Source organism: Heterocephalus glaber, unplaced genomic scaffold (assembly GCF_053883595.1).
Source record: "Heterocephalus glaber isolate CG9 unplaced genomic scaffold, H.glaber_assembly_v1.0 deba00001608, whole genome shotgun sequence".
In the NCBI taxonomy this organism is placed as follows: domain Eukaryota; kingdom Metazoa; phylum Chordata; class Mammalia; order Rodentia; family Bathyergidae; genus Heterocephalus; species Heterocephalus glaber.
The window spans coordinates 37,543,304-37,555,572 of record NW_028258379.1 but is presented as its reverse complement, the minus strand read 5'-3'; the positions used below and the strand labels follow the sequence as shown (position 1 = coordinate 37,555,572).

Sequence of the window (12,269 nt, the reverse complement as noted above, 5' to 3'; positions counted from 1 at the left end):
ACTTAAATAACAGTGCTGCTTGCTTGGCTAAGCCTGGGTGACAGAGGATTTGGAGGCCCGGGGGGATTCTCTGTGTGATGCTGAGGGACAGTGGCTTCCTGACAGGTATGCAGGGCCTGGGAGGCACGAGACCCACCTCTTGGCCAGTAGCTTGTTCATCTCCTCCATGAGGCCTCCTCCGCCACCCCCACTGCTCGCACGGTTGGCATCGGACTTCGAGGTCCCGCTGGGACTGGAGCCTCCGGATGCATCTTCTGGCTGAGGGACGGAGCCTCGTTTCAGGAGAGGCAGCAGCCCTTCTCAAGGGAGGCGGGGAGCGTGTGCACAGGCTGCCCCTTGGTCGACCATCCCCCAGCCCACAGGAGAGACCAGCATCCAGAGGGGCACAGGCACAGGGCTGGCCTCCCCCAGGCCGACAGGCTGCAAGCCAGTCTCCTTGCCAAGCCCAGTGTGACACGAGGTGTGGGGAAGGGGAACAGTTCCGTGGGAGGAGGCGGAATTCATGCCAGTGGTCTGTACCAGAGGCTCTCGGGCTCCTCCCAAGCACACAGGGAGGAAAGGCTGAGCTGCAGGACAACAGGCAATGCAGGAAACGCAAAGGCCTGAGATTCTGCGACCCAGGGCTATGGCTCAGCCCTGCAGTGAATCAACAGTGTGGCCGGCACACTGGGGCCTCAGTTTCCTTATCTGTAAAAGGAAAACGTTTGTGTCCGCTTGTGAAGAGTGTGTAAGGGCCGGGGATTTAGCTCAGCAGTTCTGCCACCTGCCTCGAAAGCGTACGGTCCCGAGAGGGCCATACCTGTGTTCCCCTTCAGGATCAGCTGGCAGAGGCTCTCCTGCCTGCCCTGCCCTGGGCGCACCCTGAGCTGCTCACTGCGGGTGCCCTGGCATGGGGGAGGCTTCGGGCACGGCGCGGGTTACCTTCTGTCCTGTGTGCTTACCCGCTGCACTCTCCTCAGCTTCGCCCCCGCCAGGGCGGCGGCCAGGCCCGACACAGAGCTCTCATCGTGGCTGGTGCCCTGGGCTCCTCCGGCTGGCAGTGGAGGCGGGGGTGGGGGAGTGGCGCCTGTGGGTGGCGGAGGGACGGGGGGTGGGGGTGGGGGTGGAGGCCCACTACACGAGAGGGGGGCGCTGGCTGCAGAGGAGGGGTGTCCGGGCGGGAGGATGGGCCCTGAAACACAGGGGGGCAAAGAGCAGCCCAGGTTCACCCTTCCAGGAAGCCCCGCAGGAGGAGCTCAGCTGGGCTCGTCTCCCTGTTCCCGTCTCCTCCGCCTCTGGCCCGGCTGGCCCACTGCCACTTGTGCCTGAGTCCCTGAGCGCACGGCTGCCTCCTTGGCCCAGCGGGACAGGGAGCTCTCTCACAGCACATGCGGTGCCTCTTTCCCTCTCCATTCTTTCTAAGTACTTAGCGCCGTCCCAGGCACTGGCAGAAACTGTTCCCTGAGATGTAACTGGAACTGACCCTTGGCGTTTGGGGGCCATGGCAGGGATCTGTGGGTCCCAGGGCCGAGGGGGGACTGGGTGAGGGAGCAGTACTGATGGGGGCATCCATCCAGCCACCATCCTGATACTGCCTGCACCTCCACTGTGTGCCAGGCATGGTGCTAGGCACCAGGGCGACCAGCCTGGGCTGGGCTCCAGGGCATTTAGCATCTAGCAGGGAGGTCAGCAAACCCCACCAGTGGGTAGAGACTTGGGACTGCGGCCAGCTGACAGCACCACCAGGAGCGGCACAGTGCCGTGGTGCCTGTGACAGGGCTCCTGCCCCGCTGGAAGCTCTTAGACCAGTGAGGAAAGCGAGGGCCAGGCCAGGGGACAAAGGTGTGGAGGGAAGAAGAGGGTGCCTGGGAGGAACAGAGAGGAGAGGCCAGTGTGGAGGGAGGGAGCTGTGGGATGACTGGGGGACCGAGCTGTCCCCAAGCACAGGGAGGGCTGGCCAAGGACAGGCCCGACTGGCACCTGGGTCAGCAAAGCGGGACCAGGCTCACCCGTGCACTTCAGAGGCGCTCAAGCACACGCAGCGTGATGGAGTGGGTGGAAGCAGTCAGTGAACGAGAGTCCTGCACCCTATGATGCCTGATCCCCGCTTCTTCCCTCAGGACCGGGCTGGGCAGCCCTCCTGGGCAGTCCCTTCTGACCAGGGTGCCTCCAAGGTACCCCCAGCACCCCACACTCCAGGTGGCCGCTGCTTGCCCCATGTGTCAGGACAAGTGTTCATCACGTGTCTGTGACCCTGGACGTGGGGCAGGGATGGTCCTACTTTGTCCACAGCCCTCAGCATGGTGCCCACACACAGCGGGCACTCCCGGAGTGCGTATGGGATGGGTGATGAGAGGGCCAGGAGTTGCTGGGCAGGGCCTCAGGCCCCCCCGCTTGTGCTGAGACTACTGATCAGTGGCTCCCCACAGAGGGCAGTGGCAGGGGGTGGGGGGAAGGGGGCGCTCACCTGTGGCCGAGGCCCTTCTCTCCAGGGACTCCTGGCGGTGCTGCTGCTGCTCCATCACTTGTCTGCAAAGCAAGCACATGCGCTCCTTGAGGGGAGCTGGGGGTGCTGGCAGTCTCCTGAGCTCCCGCACACTGAGCAGGGAGCAGTCCCTCGGCACAGGTCACCCCTGGCTGATTTGATTTCAGTCACGGGTGGGATCAAGCTTTCCCCAGGTGATGGCTCACCCCGCTTTGGGGGCTGTGGCCCCTGTAACCGACTGGCCTGAAGAACACATGTGCTTAGTTCTTAGCACCTGCTGAACTCCCCGGGGCAACCCTTAGGCACTGTGGGCTGTCAGGGAAATGCACACAAAGGCCGTACGCCCCACTGTCTGCCACAGACCAGCCACCAGCCCAGGCCTGTTCAGAGGCTGTGTGGCACAGCAGAGCTGCGCACAGCAGTGGAACTAACAGCACCCTCTCTCACAGCAGAGTGGCCCTGCCGTGCTCTCAAAGCCCAGCTGAGTGAGGGCAATGACCCCCCAGTACATCCGGGAACCCAGCCCAAAAAGCAGTGGAAAGGGAGGGAAGAGCCTTCCACAATCATGTAGGGACCGAGCAAGGCTGCAGCTGGGCGGGACAAACTCTAAATGCCTGCCATCAAGGCCAGCAGAGTTGAGGCAGCTCTAGCTTGGGTCTCTCCTATGGTGGGTCAGAGGCCAGGCAGCTGTGGTCTGCAGCAGGCTGTGGGTCTCTGGAACACAGCAGGTGCTCAGCAGTGTGGGGCAGAGGCTAAACACGTGCATCTCACCCCAGCAGGGAGCTTCCTGGTGCCTGCTGTGGATCTCTGGCTTTGTGCTCATGGGCAAGCCACTTCCCTTCCGGGGGAACAGAGGACTCCCTGTTCTGAGTCCTGAGCAGGGGTCTGCCTGAGGCCTACAGGGAGGGGAAAGCCCTGGGCTGGGCCAGGTGGTGCAGGGCTCCCAAGCATCTGAATTTACTTCTCCATCCCAAACTCCACCCACACTCCAGCCTCCACGGGAGCCACAGACTTAGAAAATGCAGCAAATGAGAGCATGTGAAAAATATTTAAAGATCATATCTGAAGTTGCGGTAGTGTTTTCATGAAAAGAGGAACTATCCTCTGCTTGGAGTCATCACTTGATGGAAGCTGGCCTGAAACGGTGGGTGGCAGGACGGGCGAGAGTCCCCGTAATTCATGGCCGGACACCAGGGGGTGCTCTGGTCTGAGGCCACGCCCTCTGCCGCCCGTTGGGCTTGGGCCTTGGGTGAAGCAAGGAGGTGCTGTGGGTGTTTAACCAGCTCTGAGAGAACAACTGGGCGCCAGGGAGCACCACCTGTCTCTGTGTGTCTCTGTGCCTGGTACCTCCTGTCCTGTCTGCTGGGGCTCACTCCTTTGGGCCTCGCTCTGGTGGGTGCCCTGGGACAAGCAGGGTGCTGTGTGATTGCGGCCCTGTTAGGCTCCAGCCCCCTGGCTGACTCTGGGCCAGCCGTTTCCATTCTGACCTTCAGCCGGCTCATCTGGGACACAGTAACAGTAACAACCTGGAAGTGGGAAGTGGGAAGTGGGAAGTGTTAGGTGCGCTCATGAAAGCAAAACAAGGTATACAAAGGCCTTCCTCAGCTGCAAAGGAGCTGGCCCACTTAGGAATCAGCAAAGTGAATCTCACAGGGGCAAGCATTCTCGGAAACATGCCTGACCAGGAACACGCTCCCTGGAGACAGGGGAGCAAGGGGACCCCCATTTTAACAGAGGAGATGGCGCCCTGCCATTCCTGTCCCCAGTGTGCACCCGAGCTGCACGCTGTCCTCGCTCACTGCCGAGTGCCCTGGCTCTGTGGGGAGGCTGCTGGGTGCAGGGTTACCTTCTCTGGATGTCCATCTCCTCGGGAGAGGGGCCATTCTGCACCTGACGCTGGGCGGAGGGGCCTGCAGGGCAGAGAAGCACAGAGCGGAGTGGTCAGTAGAGGGAAGCCTGACCGATGGTGGTCTTAGCGCCCTGGGCCCTGGCTGCCCGGATGCCTGCCTCTCACCTGTGTAAGACCTCGGTCCCACTCAGCCCTTCCTTCTCCCTTTTGTGTGGCTTCTCCCTCTGAGCCATAAATAAACCAGACCCAAACTTTTACATGGTTAAAAAACTGTCCCTTTTAGCTGTTGGCTCCCCCTTCCCTTCAACGGGACCAGGTGTTTCTGCTTCCGCACCTGCTCCTGCCCTCTCAACCTCTTGACACTGGCCTAAAATCACCACTTGGAAGGGCCGAACATAGTGAGGATGGAACCCAAGGCTTTGCACATGCTAGGCAGGCGCTCTTGTGCTGAGCTGCATTTCCAGCTCTTTTAAAATTTTATTTTGAGACAGAGTCTCACAAAACTGCCCAAGGAGGCTTTGAACTTGTGATCCTCATGCTTTGGCCTCCTGAGCAACTGGGATTCTAAGAATGCACCACATTCCAGAACTCTTCTGCTAGGCTGGCTCAGGCCTTGGGCTCAGACTTGCACAGTGGGACTTCTGCCCCGGTGTAGGATTCGTTTCAGCGACTGTGCCAATCCTCATCTGGCTCCTGTGCTATGGGCGAGGCCCTCTCCTGGTCTGAGGACGGTCCTCCCTTGGCTGCGGCCTGGTCCTCTGCATCTGGACTGGGCCCTGGAGGGTGAGGGAGGCCGGCAGGAGCCCAGGCCTGAGCAGGAGGCTCTGCTTCTCTGCTTCAGACAACATCAGATCAGCTGGAGCTTTATCTGTTATGGAGCCAGAAAAGAACACTTGGCTGCATAAGGCCTCCACTTTTACTGACTGACTTCTGCATGGTACTGGTGACTGACCCCAGGCCCTTGCCCATGCTAGAAAAACACTCTGCCACTGAGCTACATCCCCAGCCTTATTTTTTATTTTGTGACAGGGTCTCACTAAACTCCCCAGGCTGGCCTAGAACTTGTGATCCTCCTGCTTCAGCCTCCTGAGTAGTCAGGATTAAAGGAGTGTGCCTCGGTGCCCAGCTCCTCCATTCTTCTTAAACGAAGCGCCTGTTGGCCTGTCTCGAGCTACCAGGTTTCTTAGCACTGTGAAGTACAGTCCCTTTTGTTTCAGGGGTGGGAGTTCAGGCCCAGGGAGGGGGCAGGGCCTGTATCGTGTCATGCAGGTCATCTGTGTGGTCGTGAGATCCCCAATTCCTGTCCCTGCACCTTCGGGTCTCCTTAGGTCCAGTGTGCCTCGATTCCAGGCCCTCAGGCCTCTCACGGAGCCTGAGCCTCCTCCCTCGCTCATCACTGTCCTCCCTTCCACGCCACAGCCCTGGCTTCCCGAGGGCAGAGCCGTGTCCCTCACCAACTCTAGCCTGGCACACGCCTGACGCTCGGTGGCTTGAAGATCCTCAGTGCTGGGGAAGGAGCTGGGTGGAACTGGCCTGGGGGGACAGACAACCCAAGGATGTGCCCCAGAAAACAGGGCCTCAGGGCTGGAGTGCTCAGCATCCCCACCACTCATGGAAATTTAGCGAGCACTATGATGGTGTTAAGAGGTAGGAGCCATCAGACCACTCCCTGCTCAGCGGCCACCTGGGGCCATTAAAAGTGAGAAAGAGTGGGCCCAGCCTCCTGCTCTTCTGCCTGTGCCACTGGATGCTGAGCCGCGATTCCAGACCTCTCAAGTCTTCAGCACGGCGAGCCGGTGAATTCCTGTTCATTACACATCACCCAGGTCAGGAACCCCATGACGCAGTGCAGGTGGACCAAGATGGAAGGGGTCCCCACCTGCATGCTTGCTCAGAGAGGCAGTGGCTGTGGAGGGCATTGGCGCTCTGTCCCCTGCTGGCGCCCGGCACCCTGTGTAGGCTGGAGGCCTTGGGGCATGGCAGGAGAGGCTGATGGCCTGGCCTCTATCATGGGATATTGGGGGACACCTGGCTGTTCCTGGAGGCACTGACACGGTGGGGGTGGAGGATGGGCCGGAGCTCCGCCCCACACCTGTGCGCTCTGCACCCCTACACGATCTGTCCATTTCTGCTAACACGAGTACCGATAGCGGCTCCTCACAAAGCTGCTGGGACACGCTGGATGGATACAAAGCCCCTGGTAAACCATGAAGCACAACAAAATGCTAGCTGTCGTGACTGTTTGAAACCCTTCAGCCTTTCTGCTGAGTCAGACATGAGCCCGCCCACCCGAGTCCCTGCACACCTAAGCGGCCCTCCACCCAGGCAGGTCTGCACATGCGGCTAAGAAGGCACTTTCAGCTGGGCACAATGGCACACACCTATAATCCCAGCTACTCAGGAGGCTGAGGCAGGAGGAGTCCAAGTTTGAGGCCAGGCTGGGCAATTTAGCGAGACCTTGTCTTAAACAATAAATAGGACTAGGATGTATGTAGCTCAGTGGTAGGGCACTTGGCTGGCATGTGTGAGGGCCTGAGTTCAACCCCTGCACTGCTTGTCCCCCCCCCCCACCACGTGCGCGCGCGCGCGAGAAAAAGGCACTACCTTTCCCCGTGGATTCTGGTGGTTCTGAGAAGTGGGGCGGGACTTGCTCAGGGCCCTGGGCTCACGACCCTGGCCGCCCTGTGCCAGGCGCGTCTCGCCGGAAAGCTGGTCTCGGCACGCGGCAGGGCCCAGCCCACCCGGAGACCCCGCCTCTCACCCTCAGACATTTTGCCAAAGGCAAAATCAAAAGCCTGTGTGCGCCACCGACAAGCGAAGGGAGGAAGGGAGATGGCCGTCGTGGGAGGGGAGGCAGAGGCCGACCATCCCTGGACTGAGCCCAGGGCTGCGAGAGCTCGGAGGCGGAGTCCCGTGCGGAAGCGCAGATCCACGGCACCGGCATGGTTCCCACTGTCCCACAGGGCCGGTTCCCGCCTCAGGTCCAGGTCCCATCAAACACGGGGCACCCCAGGAGTGGGTCAGGACGCGGGGGATTTAGGAAACCAGGAGATGGGGGAGAGGGGCAGGGCCCCAGCCTGAGGCTCCAGAAAGGCAGCCAGGGCGAGAGGAGACGAGGAGGCTGCCAGAGGGGAGGAGCAGGGGCCTGTGCTGGAGGAGGAGAGGAGCGGACGCCGGGAGGGGCAGCGTCCTGCTCGGGACCTTGAAAGCGGGGGGCGCAGCACAGAGGCTGGTGACCTCCCGCCCTTCACTGTGCTCTGTGGAGGACAGCTGTACCTGAGCCTGAGGCAACATCTGAACGACCCGTCTCTCTCCATATGCTGTGGGCACTTGCTTTCAGGTGACTCTGAACAGTCACCAAGGTTGGAGGGCACACAGCGGAGCGGTATGCATTGCTCTCCCACTAGCTTTGCTGCAGGCCACACCCCTGCCCCAGGGGGGAGGGGCCTGGTAACGGTTGCCTAGGTTACTTTTCTTTACCGACCCCCTCTTTGGCCGGTGCATGTGTCTGACAGGGGACACGAACGCTGGAGGTCTGAAAACTCCACCTTCAGAGAGGGCAGGTGAGGTACTTAGGTCACCGAAAGCGGCGGCACACGATCAACAGAACGGGCTGTGAAGGGATGAGAACTTGGGCCCACTGAGCAGACACAGACGCCACGCCAGTGTCTCTAAGGAAGCTGGCAGGCTGGAGAAGAGCACCACGGCCCTGGCTGAGGACTCTGGAGCGAAGTCCTCCACTGCTTCACCTGACAGCAGAGGGGCAGGGCAAACAGGAGGAGGCCAGGGCCAGGAAGGGGAGTGCTGACCAGCGCCTGTGGGGCCTTGCTGGGAGACTGGAGGCTCTCGGAACCCGCCTGCCTCGCTGCCTCAGTGCCCACCTACGAGGCACTGGGAGAGGGGCCAGGAGAGAGATGTCGCTCATGGACCCGCAGGGTGTGCAGAGCCCAAGGGCCACTGTGTGATGTGCCTTGAGTGGACACAGTCCCGTGGGCAGGAAGTCTTCCTGGAGGTGTGTCGGGACCAGAGTGGTCTCGTAGGCCTGGACGGTGGGGGCTGTGGTCTGCCCCCTTTGGTCTTCCTCCGCCGCCCAGCCCCTCAGCCAGGCTGTGCCACTGTGCCCTGCCACTCAGCAGTCAGGCACCGCGCAGGTCCCTCCTCTTCCTGGGCCTCAGTCTCCCGTAAAGCAGAGAGATGGAATCTACCACTCAAAGGAGCAAAGGAAGTGCACCAGAATGCAGACTGGCTATCTTGGGTGATGGGATTTTCCTCCTTTGAATGCTCAAATATGCGAGCGCACCCTGTGCTACCCTCAGGATAAGTTGGCGGGCAGGAGTCCCTCCAGGGACAGCTCCTCTGTGACCCCACCCCAAGGGTTCCGATGGGCGGTTCTCATCCACAGGGCCAAGGTGGCCAAGCAGGCCTTTCCCTGCACGCCCGCACACTGATTGGCTGTGACCGAGGGGCAGGCTCAGTTTCCAGTCCAGGTGTCCCCTGGCCTGAAAAGCTGGAACCTGAGATCCGAGAGTGCCAGACAGAGGATCAGCACCTGCTCGGTGATGCTTGATGGAATTTCTGGCCAGGAAAGGATAGCCACCTGGTCTGGGCCATCAAGAGTCCCAAGCCCTCCCGGTCCCCCTCACCCTCTCCCTCTGCATCTCTCTGGCCAGCCCCTTCCCCTCTTTCCAGGAAGCTCCTCCATTTAGGATGGCGATGGGTGGAGCTGTCCCAGGCCTGGCACACTTCCCCTCTAACAGCAAGGCCCTGTGACCCCCGTGGGCACCACTCCTACACCAAGCAGGCGAGTGTCCACGTGGGCATGGAGTCTGTGACCTGGGCCGAAGTCCTGGTCTGGCCACTTTCCTTAGAGTCAGCCGGCCAAGGCCACCTGGGAATTGGCTGCAGAGCTGGCACCAGCACCCAGGAAAAGGTCTCCCGGCCAGAGCTCTGCCCCACAGCACCCTGATGCTCTCTCGGCCTGGCCAAATGTGCAGCTGGCACACCAGCAGTGACACCTGACTGATACCCTGCCCATCTGAATGCCGGGGTGGTTGCTCACCTCGAGGACACAGGCCTCGTCCTCACTGCGGGAACTTAGGCTGCCGTCATTTGGGTCACCAGTGCCTGTGGAACTGCAGCCAGACCCTCAGACCCGAACCCTGGGCCAGGCGGGCAGTCACAGCCCGGCTTCCTGAGGAGCAGGGCACTGCTGTAGTTCCGGGAGGGAGAAGCACCGAGCAGCCCTGCAGTCATGCTCCCACAAGGTCACAGCAGAGGCTGGGTCCCTTCAGTTCCGACAAAGACAGCTCAAGGCCCAGAGCCGCCCTGGTGCCAGTGAGCTGCATCCCTTCCTGGCCCTGCCCTCTGCTTGCATGGAAGGGTCCTGAGGCCCAAGGTACAGGCCAGAGCACCCCATTTGCAGGCAGGGGCCCACTCAGGCCGCCTCCTCAGGAGAGCTGATTTGTAGACAGGGTCCTTTTTTCCTATTTCCTTCTTTTTTCTTTTTTCTGAGATAAGATCTCGCTATGTAGCTCAGGGTGGCCTCCAACTTGCAGCAACCCTCCTGCCTCAGTTTTCAGAGTGCTAGGATTATAGGCGTGGGCCACAACTGGCTTCCTCTTTCCTAATAAAACCAATCTGGAGCCCCAAATGGCACATCTGCTGCACCTTAATGTCTGCAAAGCGCCTCTGCAGAGTCTGAGGAGTCAGCTGCCTGAGGGGGAAGATGGGGAAACTGAGGGTTGGGATGGGTGGATGACCTCCGAGCTGCTGCCACTGCTTCCAGCCAGCCACACCCACAGGACCTCACCAGCTTGTCCCAGGGCTGGGGCTCCAGCCCCCCCCGCCCCCCCCCACCCCGGGAGCAGGTGGGAGGAGCAGCACAGGGGAGTGGGGAGGAGAGGGAGGCACACGCTCTCGTCACCTACAGGTCACTCTGCAGAGCACAGCGCAGGCACAGTGGCAGAAGCAGAAACAGTGGAAGGTCCACTCCCTGCTGACCATTGCGGGCAGGGCTCCTGGGCACCGTCCGCAAGGTGCCTCTCGCATCCCGGCCACTTACCTCCTCTTCCTCAGCCGCCTGGCTGGAGCAGTGGTAACTGATATGCCTCGAAGCCACCACATGGGCTTCAGCGCATCAATTTCTAATGAGCCTCCCTGCTAACCTATTGGATGTGTCTGTCCACATGGCTCCGTAGGCTTGGCCTGAAGGACCTGGTGGGGGCTCAGCCCGCCTGGCTCCGGGATACCAGGTAACTGCAGGAAGGGACCTTGCTGTGCAGCTCTTCGCTTAGCCTGTGGGCTGTGGGTGAGACTGGGGTAGCTGTGCAGGCCCAAGGGAACGGGAAGCAGGCACATAAGTCCCCGGCTTGTCACAGCTCCGCCACCAGCTCCTCCTAGGCCCTCCCAGGGGCTCCGGGTCTTCCCTTCCTCACTGCCACGTCTGCCCTCCCCCACCCTGCTCCTGCTGCTCCCGCTTTCCTTCCCAGTCTGACCAGCTGCCGGTCTACATGTGACCGACCCTCCAGCCCAGAGCAAGCACTTCTCTCTGCCCCCCACGGGGCAGCGGCCTCTCTTAGCCTCGCCATGGGCCTCAGTGCTGCTGTGCCCATGGGTTCGGTGACCGTGCCCTCTGGGTGGAAGGTTGGCCCGTGTGCTCCTGACCGTCAGAGTCTTGGTGTCCAGAGAGCCCCGGAAGCACCCTCTGCCTTGGCCCTCGGGTGACAGCGTTAGTCACCTCCTCCTCTCTCCACCTGCCTGCTTCTCAGCTGGAGGGTTCTGCACAGGGGCTCAGGCCATGCTCAGTACTGGAGCCCGTTGATTCTGACAGCTTGCATCCTTCTCTGTTCCCAGCTCCACACAGGAACCGAGCTCGGCCCTCTTGCAGACAGCGCTGTCCCCACGCCCTGACTTTGATCTCCCCACTCTCAGCCTCTGCTGTCTCTGTAGTGCTGTCCGTCTGGTGCACCCTCTCCAGCCTGCCTAGATCTGAGCCCCCTTGCTCTCTCCTGGAGGCTTTCCACACCCCTCTGCTCTCTCTGCCTCGGCCCCTGAGCCTGTGCTTACAGACCAAATGGCAGAAAGCCAGGCTCTTCCCTGCCTTTCCCCTGGTTCTGTAGGAAATCCTAACCTTGGGATTTGATGCCTCCTGCCCTCCAGGGCCTGGCCTGGTCCCCTAATGGCCTCCTTGGCTCTCTTTCTTAGTCACCCTCTTCAGATCAGGCACCTCGTTTCCCTGAATGCACCAACTCCCCTAGGGTGTTCCCTCGTGGGTTTGCACTGTTCCCTCGTGGGTTTGCACTGTTCCCTCTGAACTTCCTTGGAGTAGGATAAAAATATGCAAAACATGCACAGAGTTTTAAAGGGCCACATGGGGCTCCAAAGGAATCTGTACCCCTGGCCCAGCTGCCTCGGCAGGGAAGGGGAGGACCTCGCTTCCTCCTGACGTGGGCTCACACTGTCCTGCCCTGCTCAGTCCTTCCCCCTGGGCCTTGGGTCCCACTTTCCCTTCTTGGGACTAAATTTGCCCCACAGGGGCTGGAGAGAAGCAGGACACTGGAGATGAAGAGGCACGAGCACTGGCCTCTTGCTGAGGGCTCTATGCTGCCTGCCACTCACTGCCCTGAGATACAGATCTGAAGCCACTGAGAACTGGAGCCCAACTCTGTCACACACTTGTCCTTCCTTACAGTTCCGGAGGGAAGTCTAAGGCTGCAATATTACACCAGAGCCTGTCCTCCCGGGCCTGGCCCACCTGCTCCTCAGAGCTCACCCTGGTGTCTCTTCCCCACCTCACTCTGCGAACACAGGGATGAACCATGCCTTACTTGTCTTTGCTGTTGCAAAGCCCAGAACTGATGCTCAGGAATTCAAAGATGTTGCTCATTCATTCATCAAACACTGTGCTAGGCACTGGGGGAACAGACGTGGATACAAACTGCTCCCCTAGAACTTAGC

The 12,269-nt window shown here is 60.7% G+C and overlaps 1 protein-coding gene across 18 annotated transcripts in view; it reads right to left on the bottom strand.

The window, feature by feature from the left end:
- The window catches only part of Evl (Enah/Vasp-like), a 145,329-nt gene that overhangs the window by 9,737 nt on the left and 123,323 nt on the right, over positions 1 to 12,269 (bottom strand). For 12 of the 18 annotated variants that reach the window (XM_087195572.1, XM_087195575.1, XM_087195578.1 and 9 more), the window contains exons 4-7: positions 4,311 to 4,374; positions 2,447 to 2,508; positions 942 to 1,171; positions 137 to 258 (exon numbers count right to left, since the gene is read on the bottom strand). In XM_087195572.1, the coding sequence (XP_087051698.1) occupies positions 137 to 258; positions 942 to 1,171; positions 2,447 to 2,508; positions 4,311 to 4,374 (478 nt within the window). The remainder of the gene's footprint in view (positions 1 to 136; positions 259 to 941; positions 1,172 to 2,446; positions 2,509 to 4,310; positions 4,375 to 12,269) is intronic. The other 6 variants (XM_087195582.1, XM_087195584.1, XM_087195583.1 and 3 more) reach the window with 2 other exon arrangements.